Here is a 26,090-nt window from a genome sequence, read left to right as displayed (position 1 = left end):
CCTATTAAGAAAATGCAAGGACTGGCCTCTTCCTCTTCCTCTTTTTGTTTCCTACCCATGAATTTTTTTGCTCCTCCCATCATACCCCATCATTGCCAGCTGGTTCCTCTATCAGAGGCCAAAAAACAATGGGTCTGCCAGACCATGGACTATAACTTCCAAGCTCTAAGCCACAATAAACCATCTCTCATCATAAATGGATTATCTCAGCTATTTGTTATAGTAACACTCTGACCAACACAGAATATTGATTCCAAAAATTGAGGTATTGACATACCTGATATAATGTTTGGAGAAGGTTTTTGAAATACGTTTTCAGAAATTTGGAAAACTTTGAGGAACCAAGAAGAAAAAGCCTGGAATTCTGTAAATGGAGCTAAAAGGAGATTCAGGAAGTAGCTCAGAGGACCAGAATGCTGATAGGATGTGGACAATAAGCAATGTGATGATGTTTCAGATAGAGTGAAGACTTGATAATTGGACTAGAAGCCATTCTCATTACACCATGGCAAAGAATTTGGTTGCATTTTGTCCATTCCTGAGATCTTATAAAAACCTAACTTAAAGGTAATAAATTAGTTTATCGGGTAGAATAATCTCAGAACAGCAAAACACTCATATTGAGACGTGGGAATTACTGATTGCTTTTAGCCAGATTTGTAGTAAGAATAAAGAGCCAAGAAGAAGAGGGCAAAAAGATTTGAAAAATGTATAACTTTGAGAAAAAATAATACTTATGAGATATTTTTAGTTATAGTAAAAAGGATATGTTTATCAGCTCTGATAAAAGAAATGCTTTGCACCAAGCCAATAGGGAAGATGTTTCAGGAGTCAACTAGGCTAGCCCACCAATAACAGGCCCAAAGTTGTTCAAATGCAAATTTTTGATAAAGATTTTTCAAGAGCAAAATCTTTTGATAGGAAAACCTCAGAGCACTCTGCCCACCCAGTACCATGTAGGAAATCCTTTCCCAGGGATTTGATTTTGTGTATTTACTTGGCAAGATATTGAGGCCACTGCAGCTGTGGTCCAAGTGGCTCACTTGTGATCAACACTGGCAGTGGATCTTAGCATCTTGCACATTGTACTTGTTTTGTAAGCATCCAGGATGCAAGAATTATGGAGCAATGGAAGCTTCCACCAAAATTTTGAAGGCAAGCCCAAGAGGCCAGGCAGTGAGCTGCAGTGTTGCTGTTCCTATAAGTTGGCAGTCTTCAATGGGGTGAGCTTTAGTGACTCAGTGGGAGTGAAATACAGATATAGTAGAGATCACCAGAAGAAAGAGAAAGCAGAGCACAAAGCACCTGGCAAGACAAGCCACAGGCAAGATGCAAGACCAACTCAAGGAACTGGAATGCAATCAGTGAACTATAGAGTTGATGTTTCTCAAGCCCTTGGGACCCCACATTCTACCATAGCCAGTCTTGAATGCTGACCATGAAACCTTATGATTTAAGGTTTATCTTGCTTGGTTTTAGTTAGCCTTGGGCAGAGCCCCTCCTCTCTTCATTTTGGAAGTGGAATGTGTACTCTGTGTCTGTCCCAGCATTGTGTCTTAGAAGTACATAACTTTTTCTTTTTTATAGGGATTCACAGTTGAGTTTGCCTTAAATTCAGAGTAAACTATGGATTGGGATTTTTCCAGCAACGCTGAAACAGAGCACTGGTACTCCTAGGAAAGAGCTAAATGCATTTTTCATTGTGAAATGGACATGAACCTGTGGGGATGAGGGGAGGAATGCCATAGTTAGAATGATGAATTCCTCTAAAGTTCCATGTCTTAAAGGCTTGTTACACAAGTCATTCTCTTGGCAAATGATGGACCCTGCAAGATGTGGAGCCTGCTGAGAGGTCTTTAGCTTTTAGGTCATTGGAAATGTGCTCCTGGGAAACAATGGGAAAAATCTTGTCCCCTTTTTCTTTCTTCCCTTCTCTTCTTCCTGGCCATGAGGTGAGTATATTTTCTTGGGCACATGCACCTGTCATGAAATGCTGCCTCACCACAATGCTAAAAGTAATGGGCCAGTCAATCATTGACTGCAATTCCCTAAACGTGAAATGAAAATTATCCTTTTCATTTACAAGTTAATTATCTCAAATATTATATGTAATATTTTGTTATACTGCCATAAAGCTAGTACAGTACAGTGTAGTATACATAAGAAATAAATTATTTACCTCATGATCATACATAAATTGTTCTTGATGCAGTTATCTCTCTATCCACAAGAAAGTTTGCATAATATCTTTGAGTAAAAATATTTTAGATTTGTAGGATGACAGTAACTAAAGAAACAATTTATAAAACAACACATCTTTTTGAGACTATAACAAGTTCAAAGCAGATATTGGTTTGTAATTGGCCAACATTCCTTTAGATGGCCTTAGCTAGAGTCCATATCAAACCACATAGATTATTACATCATCTTTGTTTAAAGGAAATATATCAGGCATTTCAGTTGCTTCATAATATTTTAGCAAAAGCAAAGTATAGTGATAAATTTATAGGATATATATTAACACCCTTCTCTGGTTGTATCTTCTGTGTAAGAGCCTCTGGGACAGGTATACCTATTAGATTTCTCTTTGATGTTATAGATACGTTAACCTGTCCAGACTCGGTAATCTGAACATTTTCAGTGTTTTGATTTTCCTACTATGCATATTTTTCTATTAGCTTTAGATGCTCTAGACTCCAACCAAATCTGTCAACTAAGAACTAATTGTTACCCTTTTTCTATCCCAGATCTTTGATTATGTTCATGCCCTGAAGCTGTGAAAGTTTTTAACACTTAGATCATCAGCAAATTTTCATGAATGACTTTTTGATTTGGTTTCTAAGTATCTGTCCTATGTAGATGTTTGCAACAGTTCAGTGCTTCAGTTTGATATCAATCAGGTGCATACAGAACTAACCTAAAAGCACAGACAAGTATTTATAATAACCTCTATTATAAATCAGTTATGAACTAGATATTACAAATACTTTTCCCTCCTGTTCTAAGTTATCTTCTGCTAATTTTTATCTGTAATATTTATTTTAACTGCTTCTAGATCAAACAATTCTAATGAGTTTAGTTTAGATAATAAGTGTATAATAAAATTTGAACCAGAATGTAATGTAAAATCTTACATTTTGTAGCAATTATTTAGTACTAGATTTGAGACCAGAGATTCCACTATGAAAGCTGCCATTGGACTGTGTGCTCTGGCTGTTAAGTTGCCACCATTCTACAGTGCTGAGCAGAAGAAGTGAGGGACAAATCCCAAACACCCTCCATGTGTCACATAGCAAATGTGTGAGTTTCTCACAGGTAATCAACAAGAGAGTGAGGAAGCTCTGTAACATAGCGCATATCTGGATTCCTAGTTATAGGGAGATAAAGAAATGGTCTTACTAAAATAATAGTATGTACTTGAATAAAAAGAGACCTTAAAAATTGGAAACCAACACACAAACACACACACACACACACACACACACACACACACACACACACAGTGACTCCTAGGGGGATCAGAAATGACAGATGATGGCAACATACGCTATAAACTAAAAGAAGAAGAAAACAAAGTCTTAACTTAGAATGAACATAAGCCAGAATTGGGTTGAATTCTCATACCAAACTTCTTTAAGGTTTTCTTTCTGGTTTTTGTTTTTTCCTTTAAGCAAATTCTTTTATTTCTGAAGACTGATCAGAAAGTAATGAAATTTTCTTATATACTCATTCAGAGACAGAGAACATTATCCAACTGAATACATTTTACAGAGGTGATTGTACAGCAACAGTCACATTTTAATTTACACCTGTTTAACATGTTTAACAGCATATTCTTATATAAATGTATCATATTCAGTTTTATGTTTGATTCATTTCCATTTCAAGATTTCCTGTATGTGCTCACTATGTGAACTTCTTTTCCATGAAGTAAAGCACTGTTACATACAAAAGGACCATGCCTTGAATAGTTTTGGTTACTTCTCTGCTGAATAATAAAGCATTCAATCATAATAATATTTTGAAAAGAGGGCAGCCATTTACCAGATCCATCAAATTGTCAATCTACTTCTAAATCCATTTACAAATCTTAATTTCAGTTACTGAATTCTAGCTAGAGAATATCCATTTGATTTCTTTTTATAGATGCTAGTTCTCTGGTGACATTTATTTTGTCATGTACATTTTTCAATATGTTGTTATTTTAAGTCTGGGTCTGATTATTCCACTGATTGGGTCACGGACACATCTGTGTTTGATTATGAATCTCTTTTTCCCTTTTTGTTCTGTTTCCTGTTATGCCTGGACATTGTTTTATTCAGTGCCAGACATTTTGCATTAAAATTGCAGAAATTTTAAGTTATTATTTCCCTTCGGAGAGGATTCACCATATTCTGTGAAAAGCATCAGAAAAATAGGTCACCTCAAACCAGCCTGGGACTGATTCTCCCTAAGGATTTCTTACAGTTTCTACTAGACTCACAGTGCTTCTGCTTCATCGTCACCAACAGAATGGAGCCTGGGGAGGACTCCCATGTTCCTAGAGACGCAGGCCTTGAGCATGTTCCTAGAGCAGCAGGCCTTGACTCTCAATTTTATTTCACTATCATCACTGTGACACTGACAAAATCCTCTATTTATTTTATAGAGACTCTGTACTTGCTTTCAAAGACTATCTAGCAAATACCTTAACTTCAAGAAGGAAAAGTGTTCAGAGCTTACTTTTTTGTTTCTCTTTGCTCCTGATGAGGCATAACTCCTCAAATTCTGGCTATTTTAGAAAATGGAAAATTTCTTTCCTGAGTTCCCTGAGTTTTCACAAAGTTTTGCTGGGTTTCTCTGATTTTCAAGCCACTCTCTACCTGACTTTCTCATTTTGAATCTAACACCAAAGTTGACAAGTGTCCTTCAGAAAAGAACTTACATAGAATTGAGTTTACTGCCATGGCTTTTCATCCCTTGACCCTTCAAGTTCTGGCGGCCTTTATCATTCACATATTTATCAGGATGCATTTTTATTTATTATTTTTAGAAGCGTTACGACTGTTCTAATTCATAGTAAATATTTTGGTCTGCCACATGCTTCATTCACTCTTATAGGCAAAGTAGAAGTTCTAAGTTGAACCTTGAAGAGGAAATTATGATTGGGAAATTTAAAAAGACAGAAGTAGTAACACAAGAATAACAAATAGCATTGCAATAGCAAAAAGTGTACAGAAACTATGTTGAGTCTAGTGAGTATAGAACCCGAGAACAAAGGTAGCACAATTGGATTAGGCTTGAGATTAGAGAGCTACTCTCCGTCTAAATAAGCAAGCATCTGGATCTATCAAAGTAACTTACATTTTTGTCTATGGATGTTGGGGTGCCATTAACAGTACTTTTGCCTGAGAACTGAATAAGATAAACTTAATGTAAAAATAATTCCTATGATATTTTGAAGAACAAATTTGGATGGGCAAGACTGATGGGTAAAGCAATAATGTAGATTGTTGCTATGATTCAATCAGGAAGCCTGAGAATGTAAAGATAGTCACAGTGATAATAGAGATTGGATATATCGATAAGATAGAGTCAGTATGCTTTTGCAATGGATCATCTATAATAAAGGAAATGATAGACTCAGAATAACTCAAGTTTGTGGTTAAGGGTCACCATTCAGTAAGAAATCAGACAAAAACAGATTTGCTAGTGAAAAGAATAATATACTGAAAAATGGAATTTAAGACATCTGAGGTGCACTGAATAAAGGTATATCACAGTTATCTGTACTGAGATGCACAATACTGACAGAGATTCTGACAGAAAGTTGATTAGGATGCCATTGTGAGCTCCATGGCAGAACTTTTCTTTTTTTTTTTTTTTTTTTATCTTTTTCCTTTTTATCGGTACCAGGGATCGAACTCAACGACTGCCTGCTTGCAAGGCAGCCGCTTATGCCGCTGAGCTAAACTCCCAGCCCCTTGTTTTTTCATTTTCTACCAGCAGTCTTGCTGAGTCATAGCTTAATTACCATTTCTTTCTAGAAAATCAAGATAAACTCTAAGGAGAGCTTTTCTAGAATTGTTAGAAATTTTTTGGGGGGCGGGGGGTTATATGACATTTTCACGTTTGCCAAAGTATTTCACATAAGCTTTCTGATTTAGTCTAAGCTTCCAGTGAATAGATAATTGTAATTTTTTAGGAAATATGATTCCTCTAAATATAATACAGAAGATCATAGGAGAAGAGTGTTACAAGAATATCCAAAACTTGAATTAGGCAGACTTTTCAAGCATATTCTCATATTCATCTTCTAGTTAATAGAGGAGTCATTCATAAAAAACAAGGGATTAATGCTAAATAAAGAAATCTATTATTGAAAGATATTTTGCAGTCCATAAGAGATAATTCCTATTGGCAAAATGATAACCCTTCTCTGACATATTAAATTGTTCTATTATTATCTCAGGTATTAGGTCATAAGTTTAGTAGTTCTGATACTATTTATAAAGAAAAATACCAATCCTAAAATTAGGTGGATTTATACTAGATACAAAATTTGCACTGGGAACATTACTTGAATGAGACATTACTATTTTATCTATAATATTATTATAGACATCTAGGTGGGGTTGAAATATTAAAGGCAGCCAGACAAGGAAACGCCCTGGAAAGAGTCAGTGCAGAAGATGAAAACACATCCAAACTGTGTCCCGAGGCACATTTTAAAAAGATTAAAGTCATGATGGTCAGATTCCACATACTTCCCTAAGAGATAAATGGGAGTTTGAGATTGGTGCCACCCTTTTGAGGTTTCCCATGTAACCATTATCTTATCAAGGGTGGGCCATCTGTCCCATTCACTAAAGTTAAAAAGACTAAGACCAACACTAACACTAAGACTAAGTAAGACTAAGACTAAAGACAAAACTAAGACTATGGACTGTCCATCAAGGTTAATGATGTCATTCATTTACACTTGCTTTGTGAGCTGCTTCCCATTGGATCAATATTACTTAAGCAACTACATGTATAATCTTACTTGTTGATCATAATTTTGTCCTATGTTATATCCACCTCATGATTTTGCTCTATAAAACTTCCTTTGAGAAGTGAGCTTGTTTGCAATTCGCTGAGAGCCCTCCTGTCTCTCATGAACTATCACTATTCCCCATTCCCTTTTCCCAATAAATTTTCCTACTTACCTTCTATTGTTCCTTAGAATTCATTCTTGGCTTCAGGGAACACGAATTCTACATGTCAGACATCTAGTAGAAGAGGAGCTACATTTGTTTCTCCTATATTTTGGAAATCCTATACCAGTATCAAAAACTTAAGATAATGCCTTCAAGAAAGTAATACACTATAGATGATAAAAAAGTTAAACAAATCAGTTCAACTTCTAAACTTTTAAAATAATCACATCTAGTATATGTTGCCCTTTGTTTTTAGTTAGCCCTTTCCATCTTTTCCATTTCAGGATTAAAACGTTTTGAGACCTTTGTAATTCTGTTAAAAATTTCACCCTCTTTGTAAAGTGACATTTCTCACTATTTGCAGATCACGTTGCCATGTATAATATGCTTTCTGTGTTCCAGTAAGCCTTCAGAAAGCATTCCTGCCTTTTAATCATATTCTTGGATCTGATAAACCAGTGATTCCTGAATGAAGCCACTAAAATTTGAGTGAAGTTAAGGATCTAATACTTGAAACAGTATCAAAATTTGGCATATTATACTATTTTTTAAAAAATAAAGTGGCTGCCTTTACTTAAATATGTGAAGCATATTGGAGTAAAAAGTAATGGAAGAGATTTTCTCCTGGATTATGTTTCTTTTAAAAATAACTGATGATTTCCTTTTTTCACCATGATGGAATAACAGGGCACAGCCTTCTCTTCCCACTTAAACTGTACAAAAACAAGGAAAATACATGTAACAGCAATTTTTAGACATCAGGAAACTCCTGTAGAGGCTGACAGAAAGGGAACAAGCCACATGATCCCCAAGATCACCTTGTCTCTGTGTCCTAAGAAACATTCCATCTATAGTTCCAGAAGGAAGTTTCCAAACTGAGCATCACTGTCTGAATTAAGTAGACAGAATGGAATTCAAGGAGACTGACTTGCGAAAGTTGTAATTCTGGAGGAAAACAGAGTGACAGAAAGAAAAAGGTTCAGAAATTTCTGCAGACTCATTTGTAGCATAAAATACCAAGATACCCATGAAGAACAATCAGAGATGAAAACGAGGAACCAGAGCTCTCCTCAAACTAAGTGACAATTAAACTCTGACTAGAAAAGTGAAGATTCTTTGCTTGTCATTGGGAACAGTTAATACAGACCTCAGATGAGTAAAACCTTAGTGTGAAGCTAAACTATCTCTAGATAGTGATAAAAAGATAGTTTCAAGAGCTGTCAAATTCTAAAAAAAAAAAAAAAGAGCTGTTATTGAAGAAAAAATACATAAAAAACTTTTATGTCTCCTCACAAGATAAATAAGCCAGAAGACAATGACATGACACCTCTGAAATGCTATACACAAACCACCATTGATCTATCCTTTTATATTCAGTACAAATATTTCTAAAACATGAACCTAACATAAAAATTCTTTTAAGAACACCTGTAATAATGTTTGTGAATGAATATATTTTTATTTAAAATTTCTTTAAGATTTAGTTGACTCTTTAAAATGAGCACAGCAATATATTATGCAATTTATGATACTGTAATAGTAAGACATCACATATACAATAAAAAATTTCAACGGGCAAAAGGCAGTGTTTTGATGTAAGCGTTTTATATTATATGCAAGTAAAATAATAACCCTGCAGCAGAACAGGAAGCAGTTGCATTATTCACAAATAGAATAACAGTTTAAAGGCACATGTAGTAAGTCCAAGAGAAACCAAAAGCAAGAAGCTAAAACCAGTTAAACAAGGGTCTTACAAATATCTCAGCAGAAGAAACTGAATGGAATATTAAATATGTTCAATTTTAAAGGAAGAGGTGATACAAGCTGGCTGGTACAAATAAAAAATTCCAATCTGACAGATGTAAAACCTAACCATATCAATAATTATATTTAATGTAAGTATCCTAAATATGTAATTCACTAGAAGAAACAGTCGAACTGGATAATAAAACAAAACCAACAATATGTTACTTACGAGAAAACTACATTAAATATAAAGAAATGAAGAAATTTAAAGTAAGCCTATAGTTGCAATGATAATCATAAATATCCTATGTACAAGTAATATAAATTTATTTTAACAGGTAATGGATAATATGGTATGTCCATATAATGGAATACTACTTAGCATAAGGACACAATGAACCACTGAAGTACACAAAACCGTGGATGAATCTCAAATTGGTTATTGTAAGTAAAAGAGCCAGTCCAAAAGAATTTCATTGCTTTCATTTATGTGAAATTCTGGAAAAACTAAAATCATAGTGATAGAAAACAGCACTAACTGCAGGAACACAGAATGGGAGCCAGAACTGACTACATTAAAGGAACACTAAGACTTGTTTTGAATGAATGTTATAAATCTCAATTCTGTTGGTCACTAGATGGCTATATACACTTTTCAAAAGTTAGGTAATAGCACATTAAAAATCATGTAATATATATATATAGTAACAACAATGAAAATTAGGTAAACTTGGTAAGTAAATCACCAAAAACCTATCTTTCAAGAGCAATCATAAAAGTCCTGGCATGGCAATATTAATATCAAATAAATTAGTTTTCAGAACAAAATGATTACAAAAGATTTTAAATAGATATGCTGGAATAATATTTTGATACACTGAATTGAATTAAATGTATTATTTAAATTAATTTATTTTATTTTATTAATATAGCTATTAGAAAATTTAAAATAATATATAGCTCATACTAAACTTTTATCAGGCACTGGAGTTATAGCTCAGCACATAAGTACCTGCCTGGCACATGCCAGGTCATAAGTTTGATTTCCAGTAAAAATAAATAAATAAATAAACACAGGCAGCTCTAGAACAGGGTATTCAGAAACTGATGCTTTTAGCAGAGTCATCATTGTAACAAGAAAGGAAAGTCTTTTCAAAAACTAGCACTTAAAAACACAACAGCCATATGGAAAATATAAAACAAATTTCCAATCTTACTTTACACTATATACAGAAATTATATCACTAAGACCACAGACTTTTATTATAAAACATCTAGAGGAAAATAATGGAAGACAATTCTTGCAACATGATGCAGTCAAAACTTTTCCTAGAGATGATACAAAAGCATTAGCTACAAAAAATTGGTAACTTGGTTTTTAACAAAATTTAAAACTTCTGCCACTGACTGGAAGAAAATATATTTGTGACTAGGGCCTTGTATCAAGGATATATAAAAATTTTGTTAAGATAACTCACTAAAAACAATCCAATTTAAACATGGGCAAATAATTTGAACAGATACTTTACAAAGTAGGTATAAAAACAACACACAAAGATGTTCAACAATATTACTCATCAACCAAATGCAAACTAAATATGCAGCAAGTGGCCTTTACACACATGTCAATTATCTAATATTAGAAATTAAAAATGTGAAGTTTGCCAAACATGCAGCACCTGAGCCCACTCACACATCACTGTGAGGATATAAAACTTGACATCCATTTTGAAAAATAGTTCAGAAAAATCCTTTAATCACAGCAGAGGGAAAAGTGGCAGACCACTGGGTGTCTGCAACTCAGTTACCCAGAAAAAAGTACCAAGAATCTGGAAAACAACACCCCATAAAAGAACCCAAAGGAGTGCAGGGCACACAGGAACCATGAGGGACGTAACAGAAGAAGAAAATCAGATTCATCGTTACATAAGAAGTAGCTCACTGTCACAGGCTGGAGACAGTGTGGCACAGCGGCAGTGGCTGTGTAGCTGACCTGGTGGGTGGAGAGGCAGCCAGGGAGAGTAACTTTGCTCCCCAGCGGGAGGCTGAGAGGTGCCCTGGACCAGAAGAGTACTGTTGGAGGCAGCAGTGAGAACATGAGACACTGTTTCCCAAATCCCCCCACCCCAACCAAGTCAGCAGTTAGTAAGTGAGCTAGATCTGCACCCTGAACAGAATCACAGAGGAGCAGTAGCAAGATTCCTATTTTATTTCAAAGGCTTAGGAATTCACAGAAGAGATTCAAACAGATACACAGAAAATTAAAAATTCCATTGACAGTTTGAAGAAAGTGAAGATAGAATATCAGGCCTAGAAGAAAGGATCATGTCAGTGACCAGAAAAAGAAAGATTGCTTAAACATAAGACAATTTTTTAAAAACCAAACAACTACAAAATGATTCAAAGAAGAACAACATAATATTGGTCAGAGTCAATGAAAAAAGCAAAAGTCAGTACAAATGACATAAAAAAAAAAAAAAAACTGTTCACAGAAGTAATAGCAGAAAACTTTCCAAGCATGGCATTATAGTTTCTATCTTGATGTCCCCCTCCGCAAAGCCTCATGCAGTCATGTAAGCAGGCTTGTAGAATTTGTGATTGATTCATGGCCCAATGCTGGGATTAGGGGTGTGAGTGCTATACCCATCCTAGGGTGGATAGCCTACATATTTTACAAGCAACCAAAAGACTCTTGTCTCTGTGTTCCTACCTCTTTGCTCTCGATGCTTTTGCTGCCTTCTGCCACCATGAAATGTCCTCTGCCATAACTCTGCCTTGCAGCCAGAAGATTATGGACTGAAACTTCCACAAACTGTGAGCTAAATTAACCTTTCTTTTCTTAATCTTGGGGATCAGGTATTTTGTGAGAAAAGTAACCAACACACATGAAAAAAAATTTTCGACATGCAGGTAAACAAGGCTTACAGCACTCTAATTAGTCATGACCCAAATAAATCTATACCAAGGCATATAATCAAGATTCCAAAAGCTCAGCACAAGATCAGAATAGTGAAAGCTGTTAGAGAAAAGAAACAAATCATCTAAACAGGAAAGTCCACTAGAATCACAACAAACTTCTCAACACAAATTCTTAAGGACACCTTGGGGCAAAATAAAGGAAAACACCTACGAACCCAGATTAATTTATCCTGTAAAATCAACATTCAGAGGTAATGGAGAAATGCAATACTTCCATGTACAAAGAACTAAAGAAATTGATGACTATCAAACCAGCTCTACAAAGGGCTCTGCAAGATATTCTAGAAAGAATAAAGATCATAATTCCAAAAATACCAATGGAAAGAAGCCACAGGGGAGGGCAAGCAATTAAACAGAGGGGAAACACAAGGAACCGTCAGCAGGGATTTAGCTCAGCAGTATAAGCACCTGTCTGGCAAGCATGAGTTGTGAGTTAATCCCTGGTACAAAACAAAAACTCAGCCAATAACAAATGCTGGCAAAGTTGTGAGGAAAAAGAAACTCTTCTTCACTACTTATTGAGAGTGTAGACTAGTGCCACCACTGTGCACATCACTGTGGAGATTCCTCAAAAAACTAGGACCAGACGACCCATTTGACCCCACTATTCTCCTTTCTGGTATATTCTTAAAAGAACTAAAAGCATCATACCCTAGCATTAGTTGCACACCCATGTATATAGTGGCACAGTTTGTAATAGCTAAATCTTGGAAACAACCCAAATGCCCATCAACTGGTAAATGGATAAAGAAGATGTGGTTTTTCACAAAATGGGGTATTAGTCAGCCATGAAGAAGGATCAACTTGAGACACTGTAAGGTAAAAGGATGAATTTTGACACCATACGCTTAAATGAAATAAATTGGATACATATACGTTAATACTGCATTGCCACTCTGATGTGAGAAACTGAAAGTGTAAATAAGGACTCAAATGCTTAGTAGATATTTTAAAATCAGAAGAAATTGTTCAAAAGGAAAAGAAAACTGGAAGGTAAAGCAAGGACAAAGAAAAAATGATACATAAAGGGTGAAATAGAAACAAAGCTTGTAAATGAGGAGAAGAAGGGTTGAAGGAAGGAGAGGAAATAGTATCACACACAAGAGCAAATTTACTATGGTGAATGTGATCATGAAGTAAATCTAAATTATATCAATAACTTAATGGTAATAAAAAGTAAAGTACATATTTACACATGACCCAGAAATTCTACCTCAAAGAAATGATGTGCTTATATACAAAGACTTACACATAAATATTCACAGCATGTTTATTTATGTGCTCTAAAATGCAGAAGTTTTAATGTCTGTTGGAATGTGAATGGATGAGGAATTTGATGCATATTCATACAATGAAATATTATTCAATGGTGAATGGACATAATTGATCATAAATATAATGACATAAACCTCAGAAACAGGCTGAGCAAGAGAAACTTGATACAATATAATTATATCAGTAATGACAAAAAAGGACAACATTCACTGCTTGAATCTGAGAGCATTTGGGGATTGACGAGGTACTGAGATTTGGAGGAGCTTGTGATGATGTTTTATATTTTAATTATGCTGGTAGTCTATAGAAATGTGTAAATTTGTCAACACTCATGCTGGGTTTTGAATTATGTTTCACACAATGCGTATGCTTAAGTCCTATTTTCCAAGACATCAGGATGTGATCTCATTTGGAAATAGGGTCATTGCATACGTACTTAGGTTAGATGAGGTCACAGTGGAGTTAGGTGAGCCCTTAATCCAAAGGTTGGTGTCATTATAAAAAGGGAAAATTTAGAAAACCTACAGAGGAAATGCACTGTGGAAACCGAGTTTATGCCAAAAGTCAAATAATATACCAAATTATCAGCAAACCCCCAGAAGAAAGGAAAGCGGCATGGGACAGATCATTCCCCAGCATCATTAGAGGAGGGTGGCCACGCTACCACCTTGCTCTCAGACTTCTACCTCCAAACATGTGAAATAGTAAATTTCTGCTTTGTAAGTCATTCAGTCTAAGGTGTTTTCTTACAGAGCCCTGGGAAAGTACTATGACTCGTGGAAAGGAATAAAAGGCATATATTTAAACATAACTTGGACCTCAATAAATTCATTTCAAATAATTAAATGTAGTTCATAAAAATCTAGCGTAAATACCATATGATCTCTGAGAAAATGTGTGGATTCTATCTGAGAATTTATGAATTTTTTCTCATCTATTTTCTTTCGCCCTGTGTATGTGTATATAATTTTATTAGTTTTCAGCAAGGTCTAGGCAATATCAGCTAAGTTCTCGCAATTTAATTTTCTTATCAATTGTGTCAGGAAGTTATTTTCATTCTGGTAGAACATATATGCAAATGATGTCTGATAAAACATATTATTATTCAGCTAGAAAGAGGCAAAGTTGATATGGAAAGATAAATTGAACTAGAAACCTAGTGTTATATCATGGCTTACACTTAATTTTGCTTGATCCTCAATAGTATTTAATGTTATTCTGTATTTGAACAGCTATATACATTTTATATTTTTACCTTTAACAACAAATGCTGTAGTATCTTCCACTTCTTTAATATTCCTACTTTTAGTCACATCCCAGTTTCCGAGTTTGGCTTCATTTTCACTCCCTACTCAAATGGCGATGTAATTTCTGCCTTCTTTTCCAAAATCTGATACTTTTTCATTCTGGCTATCCCTTTCTCCTAACTCTCCTGTTCTTGGTTTACAGTTGCACTCCTTTCCAGAATGTTAATGATACTTTCAGAGTTGCTTGTCACTAAAGCACTTGGTTCTTCAGGTGTCAGTTGCTATGATATTTGTCTGTTTGTACTTGAATTTTATGGCTCTTTTTGGCTTCATACATATGTTTGAAAAACTGGATATGTAGGAATCTTGTATGATGAACCTATCATCTGAATAAAGAAGGCCTGACCTGAAGTCCTCTGTATGTGTGGTGATATGAGGATGAATTGGACCCTTTTGAGGCAGACTGGGAGACTAAAGAATAAAGTCAGTGAGGCCACATGACAGTTAGAGGGCAGATGCTTCAGTCTCCTTGGTCCGTGGCTATCCTGTAAACAAAAGCCCTCCTCCTACCATAGGATTCACCGTGGATGCTGAGCTAAGGCTCGATTGCGCTAATAAATCAACACTATTCCCAGCTGCAGTTCATTTTCAGGACGTGATGAATTTGTTTTTCTTGTTACTTTTGTTTTACACATTGGAGGAGAGGAGGTAGTTCAGTCTAATTCCTTGAAAAAGTAGTCTACTTATTAGAAATCTCTGGAACACAAACCTCATCTTTTCTGGTGTTCCCTGACCAAATGTTCCTTTTTATCTTCTACTATGGAAAACTAAATCTCTATTCTCTTCTTACAGATCTTGCTACACCTAGCAAATTTATGGCATATTCAAGGATTATAAAATCTTGTATAATAATATTTCTAAACCTGATGTGGTTTAATACTGTTATTCAGTCTTCATAGAAGCATCTAGCAGCGATCTAGAGGAAGAGCTTTGGGTTTGGAGATTTAGAGATGTGAATTATATTCCTCAACGCAAGGCCACATGTAATGTTGCATAACCTTTTACCAACTGTGTTTAAGAAAAATGGGAACCAATTATATCTCTCAGGTTATGAGAATCAAATAACATATGAAATGCACAGCTATTTCTAACACATACATAGCTGTTGCTCAGTATCTGCAGGTCATCTGTTTTTCATGATAAGCATAATCACAACTGCAATTGACAACTTTTTAAAATTTAAAAATATTTTTAGAAATCATTGAAAAGTTGATTTCCAAAAAAGTATTGGTACAGTGCAAAGATATTCATGAAATTGTAACTAACAGAGTTAATAAGGATTTAGTAGTGGGAAGACAGTGAAGATTGAAGAAAAATATGGGAAAATTCACATACAGTATTTAATAAAGTGTTAGGTCATTTGTTTTTAGGATCCTAAGCTTTTATTTTTATGTAACTATTTGTTAGTTATGGTTATCATATCATTCCCCAGATGAACATATTAAGATATGTTTTAGGAAAAAAGTCCTATAAAATCTGCTTAAGATTTGAAATTTTTAATTAACATCATTAATTTTTGATTACCTGCATATTAACTGCTTAATTATTGGCAAATGGTCACAACATTTTAGTTTAGCCATAATTTGCTTCTCAAAAGCTATTTGAGTTCCTCCTTGTATATAATTTATCTTACCTTTCTCTGCTCCCAAATATCCACTGATTTACTTTCTAAAAATACTTGAAGTATTTGTTGTCTTGCCAATGTTTTATAATTACAATCACTTAATATATGTCAGATTTTTTTCTTCCTTATAACTTCATATCTCATTCAATTTTTCTCTTACTAAAGTGCTTCTAAATGAATATATTCTCTTCCACATAAAATTTGCTACATAACTAAAAGGTCCTTTCGGATGTGTAAATTGATAATGTAAAAAAAACCAAGTTAAATAATTAGGTTGGCTCTATAGACTTCTACTCCTAAGTATGTTATTTACACTAATGTCAATAAACCAAACTTATGAGAATTACATCAATTGTGCTTATTTACCTGAAAACATTTTCTAAATCAAAGCTGAAAATAAGACTTCAAAGCATGATTGATTTTAATGTTTATAGGAAATGAATAAATTCACCAGCAGAAAAAAGTAACATTTTACAGATTTTTAGTCTCAAAGGATAATACATTTTTCATAGAAACAAATATATCACCAATATAGGTACCATAATATGGCAATATTTATACACAAGGCCATTTATCATTATGAAAATCAGTGGCAGTGGCAATAATGCAATACATTAATTTGCCCTTGTTAGACTTTCAACTATTATACTTCCTGGCCTGCAGGAGTATTTGCCAGGATACAAAATAAAACATGTGACTTCAATTTTAACAATACATTGAAAGCTCTGGCTGCTCATGTTTTACCCAATAGTTACTACATGACAACTCACAGTGTCTTCATACCATATTTTAATTCCTTTCCCAAGAAATCAAACATTTTAAAAGTTTCACTTGGATATTAAAGGATTATTTTATACAAAATAACAAATGCAATATCTAGACAACACTCTATATACTTAAAAGGAAAAAAACTGTGCAACTACTAAATGAAAAATAACTGGAGATTTAGACTAGGTAACAACATAACTTTGGACTGGAGAAATATGATAAAAAGGTTTCTTTCAGTTTTAAAGTTCATTGGTGTAAAATGCACCAGATAATTTCTGAAGGCCATTCACATTCAATATTTAGATTCCTTTTTATTAGTGGCATATACAAAGCACCATGTAATAAAATATATGAAATGTAGAACAATCATGACTATGTAATTAACTGTAGAAATAACTGCTAAGAAAATATAGCAATATTTAACACAGGATTTCTAAAACCATTACATATTCATTATTTTTCCCAAAGCTAATGTCCCATGTTTTATTTTATAGACTTTGTATATCATGATTTATATGCATTTGGCACCGGTGGGGGGAGCTGAAAATAGTTTCTATTTTCTGTACAGTAATGTTACATTTTTATACAAACTTCGGTAATATGGCATTTGGCATAGTCTTTGTGATCCCCTTCCAGGTGTTCCATTTCACACAACAGCAAATACTCTGAATGCCTTTCCTCCTGGAGGATTCTGTAAACTGCAAACAAAATGAACAAAACAAACAATATATATAGATTATGTATATGTATATAAAATCACCTACACATATAATCCTTCTAATAAATCATAATGTCTTATGACCATCAAGAAAGCAGCTCCATGAATCACTAAGATGGTCAGTTTTCTTAGACTACTATAATTTATAGTTCCTAGAAAGTTCAAGGACAACATAATGCTTTAAGTTTGTTTGTGTGCAGAGCTAGCTTACTAAATAAATTTAAGATTATAGGAAACAGAGGAGCCTCTATAGAACTTCACATATTCTTGATCATGCCTTCATATATCCCTTTTCAATGTAATAAAGCAAAGTTAGGCAGCTATTATTTCATTAGGGGATACTGAGGTTCAGCTTTGCAAGTGATCTGGATAGTTAAAAGTTAATTATGACTTTAAAAATGTTTGATATCTAAGAAATGCTATAGGAAATCCTTATTATCTTTTCGTAGGTCTGACAAAATTTAAATCATATTTCTGTTATACAGATTAGTGCTTCTAACCATTTATAATTTTAAGTAAAAATGTTATTGAAGAAATGTTATGGTCAAATATGAAAGGACATTACATCTTCTTCATTAAAATGGAAAAGTACAAACATACACCCCCAGAACACTATCTTACTCTTGATGTCACTTTGATGATTTCTTAATGTTATTTTTTTGAAATTCTGTATCATTTCTACCCTCTTTTCTGTTCTTCTTTTTTTAAAAAAAAAATTTTAAAAATGAAAAATAAATTAAAAGTAAGGCAAAACTATATATTTTACTTTTTATTGTTTATTTTATATTTGGTAACATCAATCTCATATTTAATATCTAAAAGTTAAAGCTGACTAATAATGGGATAATCGTTACTTAACTTCATCAACTATAAAAGCTTTTGAAGTTCTTACATTTTTGCATAGCTGATTTCTTTTTTTTTTTCCTGTTTTTTTTTTTTTTTTTTTTTTTTTTTTTTTTTTTTTTTTTTTTGTACCAGGAATTTAATTCACAACTTTATACTTGCCAGGCAGGCTCTTATGCTGCTGAGCTAACTCCTTGACAATTTTCTCAAAAATTAAAAAATACATAAAAATCAACACAGTAAGTGCTAAGAAAAAGTACAATTCCTCCTACAGAGTTATTCAAAGCAGACAATTTTAGAGTGAAAAAAATATAAGTTCATCAAAAATACACACAACATATACACAAACACAAACACACACACTGGTTTTCTCACATAAGTAGATAGCCAATCTAATTCTCTCTGTATTAATTTACATTTTCAGAGTAAGAAGTCTAGAAGGTAGAGGTGCTTCGTGTTTCTTATTTGTCCACAATAATATGCTGGAAAAATGTGTATCCCTAAGCTCACAGACCTAGTGCTGAACCTGAGCTTCAACATTAAGTTACATGACCTTAGGCACATCAACTATTTAATCAGTTTGACTCTCTGTTAACACACATACAAGTAAGAATGCACAGAATCAAAATTATAGAGCCGTTAGTGGAGCTGAGCTAATAAGAGTACAGTAGAGCCTAGTGTCTGTAATGTTCATAGTAGCTACCCAAAAACAATTAGTATACTCAGTTTTATTAAGATACTGGCTACCATTGCATAGTTTTATAATAAACTTAAGAAATGTGAGAGGTAAATGAACTCTCATCATGCAGATAGATTATAAAAGAGCATATGGGATTCTATAATCTGAGAATCTACTTTATATGAAGTATCTGTGAGGCTTAGAGCTAGGGTATAGGGAAGTCATCATTTCAGAAAGGATTTCTTGATATGTAACCTTCTCTGAAAACAGATGCTAAATACAGACCTGTCTCTATGAAATGACATGCAAATAGTTAAGATACATAACCTGCATGGCACATCTGTTGCCATTCTTTTAGAAAAACTACTGTATATGTAAATCTTTCATTGGCAATTTTGAAGAATTCAGTAAATATCTAAGAGGGAACTTTTTCTGTGTCTACACAAATAAATGGGACTTAATAGTACTTCTATACATGCCAATAATTTAAAAAATTGCTAAAGATTCACTTCTTCTAATGTTTACTAATACTTGATAAAGTGAATCACATAAATTTTCTCATATTACTAAAATATGTAACATTTAATGGGTTAAATACCATGAGATGACCTTAAAGACTTCATTTATATAATGCTAGGCATCCAACTTTCAATCAAAGAGAATTTGATTCAATGGAAAATCAGACTCATTGTTTTTGTCAAATACTTTGTCAGATAACTGGATTAGAAAAATACTCAGTGCCTTGCTTACTTAAAAAGATGAAATATAAAATAAAATCTAGAAAACCCAAAAGAGGATCAAAGAAATCTCCTCATTATAAGATCAATTAACAAAAGAATGGTTCTGATTCATAATCTGATTTTTATGCTGAACTTCATAAACCCACAGGAGACAGGCCCCTCTGGTACTGCGGCATCTCTCGTCTCTGAAAGACTGGCTATAACACAAGCATGCAATGGAAATGCACTAGTTTAGCAACACAGCCTCCAGCCCAGCCTGAAGTGGATCCATCATAAAACAATTATAAATATTAAGACAGATGGCATAACACAAATCCATAAAATCTGCTTTATTTTTACCTTTCTGAGAAGATTCCATTCTGAAAAGACGCAGTATAAGTCTTCCTCTTGTCCACAGGCATAACATCAACATAACCTCCATGATTTCGAATGACCCCAGCATGTACTGCTGCCCTGCAGATACTGGACAGCTGAAGAAGCAAGCAAACAAATTGCTGTTATTAGGAATATCCCCTGAAATTACTCAATCTACTCTTTTAGAGGACTGAAGCCGCTGATTTCTGCCTATCTGCTACTAGCAACTACTGGGTGATATTCTGCACATAAAAGAATCCTTCAAAAGTCACAGTGTCAAGCCAATTCTGAGCAAGCCTGAAGGCAAATGTTATGGATGGCTTCCAAGGCAAGATTCCTCCCCAGTTAATCTAGCAAACATTTATCCACACAAAGAACAAGCTTTGCTAGTCAAAGCGAGCACATTAGCTCCTATTAACTCTTGAAGGGGCTTCATTCTAATTTTAGTCTTTAATAGTGCATATTGAATCAGATTAACTACAGGCTGGCTAATCTGTTCAACTATGTTCATTTTTACTCAGCTATGTTCAGTTTGAGTCATATGCAATTATTAGGTATATATTAAGAGGGAATTTTTTCCTATTAAGTAATATAATCTATGCACAGATATTTGCTGAAAGAATAAACCCACAAAGAAGAATATGAAAAGTAACCATATCTTCTATCTAGAGTTTCAATGCTCTTCACCCAGATCTGAAAGTTCTGACACATGTTCTAGAAAGATTCTATGCTTATATTACATCAGTTATATAAGCTGAGTTGGATAAGATTTCTATAGCGGAAAAAATTATTGTTTCAGGTCCAGTACTTTCAAGTTTTTAAACTACTGACTACTAAAATAATTTCAGAGAATGAAACTATTGCCTACTTTTAACATTGGCTTTAATTCAAATGCTCCACCAAAGTTTATGGATAGCTGAGTTTAGCCTGAGCAAATCCCACAACAGGAAATACTTGAAATGTTTCAGTAGTATACAGAAATCCACCTCACAGCCATATGGATCCTCCCCAATGCTGCGGGTGTCCTCCTATCGCTATACACATACAGTGATTTAATGTGCTTTTTTAAGTTCACATAAGCGTGTGCATCTTACATGACCTTGCTTTATTACTGTGCTCTGAACTCTGAGGCATCAGTCAGTATTTATTAGTTCAGAGAGCCTGAAGGCCAAGCTGCTTAATCCTTCTCATACTTTTGCTATATCACAAAATACCATGTATCTAAACCAGTGTCCTTCCTCTGACATGGCATTCTACTAATCATCCTAACCCGACATTGAATTCAAAACTGTATGGAATTCATAATGAATGGAATTAGAATAATTCTGTACATATTTCAGCATTTACCCTCTTCTGTTAAAAGAGTATGATCAGCATTTTCCCCACAAGCCAACAAAAGTGCTTAGATATAACATTCATTAAATCCAACCACTTACAATGTTGTGAGGCTATTTTTTTCTTACAATTATGTACTCAGCAGGCATTCCTACTGAGTTCAAAGTTCAGAACTTTTTTCTCATATTTGTACTTTATAATAATGTATACTTTTAAAAAGAACACAAATTTTTATCTACAAATACAGTGGAATTATTTAGAGAATACAGAAGTTAAGAATGTATAATAACCTAAAAACGAGCATTCAAAGCAATAGAATGTACAAATTCTAACTACAAATGGAAAGAAAAAGACAAGATGAAAAGGAAAGAAAACAGAGAGGAAGACAAGTTAGTTCATTCTCATCTTTCTATATCAACCTTATTTGAAGAGAAAATGTATTTGGTTGGAGATGGCAATTGACGGTTTAATCGCTTACTCTGTCTTTACAATGTGACAATAATCATTAGTTTCAATTTACCCTTCAAATGAGCTACATAATACATATTACCTAACCATTTCATTGAGTTAGCAAGACAAAATATAGACTATAGATTCTAACTATACTGTAACTTCAGTGAGATGGCTTAAAGGTACAGAAATATATACGGTATTTTGACAGAAATCACTAAAATTAAAAGTTGCTGATAATTATACAACTAATCTGTTAGTTTATCAAAAAAGAATGGATTGTGCTTTCATTGTTTGATTGTTTGATCATCCTTCTCATACCTGTATCTTGTAATCTGAATAACTACTTTGAAGATTAACAATATACAATATATTAACCATTGTTAATCTCCTGTTGTTTTGAAATTCCATATCATTTTTAGTTTTCTTATTTTAAAATTTAAAAAAAATAACAAAAAAGTTCTTGTGCCTAAAAGGAAAGCATAGAAAAAATGATTTCTTTGGAAACCAGAGAAGCCCATTCCTGATCATTTCTTAATTTATTCTTTTCAACAAATATTTATGTTCAGGGTACTTGCTTATTATCTGATATCACTCATTGTGCACTGTAAATTCTGTTAAGGCAAGAACAAACTCATGTTGTTCATGTTTGCCAGATACCATATTAAGTGACTGAAAAAAAATTTAATGAATTTCCCATCTGCTATTTTTAAGGAACTTACAAACTAACAATAGAGAAAAGGTAGTAGCAATCATACTGTTTTCTAAAATAGTCTAAGTGCTAAGTGGAAAAAATATATTAAGAATTAAAAGAAGAATAACTTGGATTAGGAAAGCCAAGATACAACTCACAGAAAAAATGGTAATAATTTAGGATGTAAAGATCGGCCATAATTTTAACAAAAAACTTTTAAAAAATATGCATTTCAGAGAAAAGGATATAAGCACAAAAGCAAAATCAAGGTACCTGCAGTACATATAAGCTTCAGATTAAAAACAATACAAGACTGGAGCATGAGAGAAACAGAATCAGAGAATGATTTCAAGGATGAAGCTAAATTGAAAAAAATTCTTAGACCTAAATGAACTTTTTGAGATAGATAAAATGGTAGTGTGCTTATCTCAGGCCTCTTTAAACCAATTGCTGTGATATGCAACTGAATATATGAACCAAGAAGATAACTCCTGTTTCTGTGACTCTTAGAAATCTTTAATGGTCTCTAAATGTACTTTCAGTCCTTATCTACAAGTGTCAAGAGGGCGCTCCCTTCTCTCAAACTAATTTGACTACTGTCCCTTTCAACCCAAACCCTCAGCAGCTGAGACATCAAAGCTATTTGCTATGTCCCATGAAGCACATTTACTCTCACCCAAGGTCTCTGCAAAGTCATCCATCCTACCTAGAATGTGTTCCCTACTCCTCTTAGCAGTGATGCTTCAAAGCTGCCTCAGAACACACTTCCGCATACTAAGGCCACTGCAGACAATACTCCTCCCCATTAAAGGCATAGATTATAGCACGTCTGAAATGAGTTCCCTGTTGTATGATGTATGATTGAAAAATAATATGGTGAATGATTAATTTTTAGAAATATACTAAAAGACATATTGAAAATGTAATTCCCCTTGAAATACACTCCACTACTTATTGTAAAGGACTTTCCATTTTTGATACCATACTCTTTTCCAAGAGTCCTTGGCAATGAAATATTGTTTATATAGTTGATGAAATATTAATTGTCTAGTTCATACTCCAGAAACTGAAGAACCAAAGGAAGGCTAATAAAAGGCAAGATACATTTTCCTTTCTAAGGGTGCTTTGAAACTATTTCTTTTAAATATCTGGCATAAGATATGGGGAAAATATTAAGAAAAATTCAGTCAAAGTACATAATTCTATATTCATATCTATACAATGAAAATCTGTGAACATGTGTATTGTACAGAAACTATTCCTTTGCTCTGTGCATAAAGGCAGATATTTATATTCTTATACATAGATGAACACTGAGAGCTGCAGCCATTAGGATACTTACATCAGAATAAACTCGAGATCCAATTACTCGAGCATAATGTGGATTTGCTTGCATACAGTTACGAGGACAATATACTCTGTAAAAGAATATATATAAAGTAATCTGGTTGTGTCATTTTTCTTATTGATGAAACAACGAATATTCAAATGTAGAATTAAATTTAACATCATGAACTCCATTCATTCTTTTCTGTCTCAAAATGGACCAATTATAAAGAGAATGCAGTCAACACAATTGGTTCTTTTTATCCACTTCCAGGTTTTAGCGTTCATGTGATTTTTAAACATTTAGTCAGGAAGTCTTCTAACTTGCAGTTTGAAAGCATAAAAAAGTCAGAAAACATCTCTGCATATCTGAGAATTTGTATTCAATGTGTCTATGAAACTTAGATGACTTGAGAAGTCCAAGTCACTGTCTCACAACATCTCCTAATTTCCATAAATTCACATTTTATTGTTGATTTCCAAATCTCTTACTTTAAATTTGCATATCCTACTGCTTATATAGAGCTTCACTTAGAGTCAATATGTACTCAAATTCATTTGCAGTGAAATAAAATTCTTAACCTCCTTTAATTTCTAAGCCTGTGTCTTCTGTAAGCCTCCCATCATAGTATCAGACAACTCCACTGTTACTGGAGGCTCAGAGTAAAATCTTTACTCTACCATTAAGCCTTCTCTTTGTCTCATATCTTTCATTCAACCCAGGACCAATTTGTATCTGCAAATATAAACACTAACATACAACTCAAGATTAGAATAGAACAAGCATTGTGACCACAGTAACTATGGACTACGTATCATGTATCGTCTAACTTACTGCTCTAGGCTCTCCTATGATCTCTCCTTGCTTCTGACTTGGTCCTCCTCACAATTTACTTCCACACAGTTAAAGCATACAGTTAAAGCAAATATGCCATCCCTCTGTTCCAAATACTCCAGTGGCTTTCCATCTCATCCAAAATAAATGAAAAGATCCTTAGACTGAATACAGCCCTAGAAGGCACATCATTACCCCTGACTTTCCCACAGCAACTGCTATGCCACTTTTTGTTGTATGATAGTCACCCTGGCCTTATGGTTATTCCTTGACCCCACACAATTGGCTGTGTTTCATGGTATTTGCACTTTCTCATTGTATGGTATGTTTGTCTTTTAGACATCCTATTGTTTTACCGATATCTGATTAGATTTGGTCATCTAAAAGAAATTCCAAAAACTTGTATTATTTAAACATACCGTTCAATTATTACTGTTTAGTCAAAAAATTTAATCCACTCACAGAGTTCAAGACACTGTAAGGTGGTACATTTTTCACATCATCTTTTCTCTCAGTTTCTGTCTCTGTCGCTGCCTCTGCCTTTGTCTCTCTCACAAACACACATTCATGCACTAAAACATATATTAACTAAAATTGAAAAACCTAATTCATAACTATGCATGGTAAATGAGAATCTTGACTATGTAAAAATTACTGGTAGATGATAATAGCAATGATTTTTCTAAGAGTATTCCAAAAACATTCAACTAAAACTATTTGTGCCGTTTGAGGCAGATATTGCTTAGGAGAGCTACATATTTTATTTAAAATGTGTACTGTCCTGTATGGAATGCATATGCTTTATAAAATATGCAAGCCAGGTCTACTTAAATATAAGAAGTACAATTTGTATAACTGAATTAAAGCATTGACTATTATGAGACTCTGGTTGCAGTTTGTGCGAGGGAAGGGGTGCTCCCATTGGCAGGCAAATGACCTCACTGTATCTGAAACTACCCATTGTCTGGTAGTACAACCACCTGCTTTGGCCTTAGGAGACACGCTGTGTGAACTCTGCCTGGCTTATCTGGCTCTCGACTTGAGGGAGGCCAAGGTCAGCCACTCCGAGTACATGCTGTTAGCCTCTACTTAGAAAGTTCAGGCAAAAAAAAAAAAAAAAAAAAAAAAGACTAGGAGGAAGGAAGTTTCATTTGTCTAATCTGTTTTAATCATGTTATACACTTCTGAGCAGGCAGGCAGTGACCTAGTAAACATTTCTTTACACTTTGCCTGTAAACT

The 26,090-nt window shown here is 34.0% G+C and overlaps 1 protein-coding gene across 2 annotated transcripts in view; it reads right to left on the bottom strand.

Annotated features, from left to right (window-relative positions):
- Nucleotides 1–16,524: 16,524 nt before the first annotated feature.
- The window catches only part of Crispld1 (cysteine rich secretory protein LCCL domain containing 1), a 43,372-nt gene continuing 33,806 nt past the window's right edge, over nucleotides 16,525–26,090 (bottom strand). For both annotated transcript variants that reach the window (XM_003480051.5, XM_013144167.3), the window contains 3 exons: nucleotides 24,033–24,108; nucleotides 20,197–20,327; nucleotides 16,525–17,575 (listed from right to left, as the gene is read on the bottom strand). In XM_003480051.5, the coding sequence (XP_003480099.1) occupies nucleotides 17,524–17,575; nucleotides 20,197–20,327; nucleotides 24,033–24,108 (259 nt within the window). In that variant the 3' untranslated portion in view covers nucleotides 16,525–17,523. The remainder of the gene's footprint in view (nucleotides 17,576–20,196; nucleotides 20,328–24,032; nucleotides 24,109–26,090) is intronic.

This window comes from Cavia porcellus, unplaced genomic scaffold (genome assembly GCF_034190915.1).
Source record: "Cavia porcellus strain 051 isolate PalLab524CR breed Dunkin Hartley unplaced genomic scaffold, mCavPor4.1 scaffold_10, whole genome shotgun sequence".
Classification (NCBI taxonomy): Eukaryota; Metazoa; Chordata; class Mammalia; order Rodentia; family Caviidae; genus Cavia; species Cavia porcellus.
Note: the sequence above shows the minus strand (reverse complement) of the source record. Positions and strands in the feature narration are given on the sequence as shown.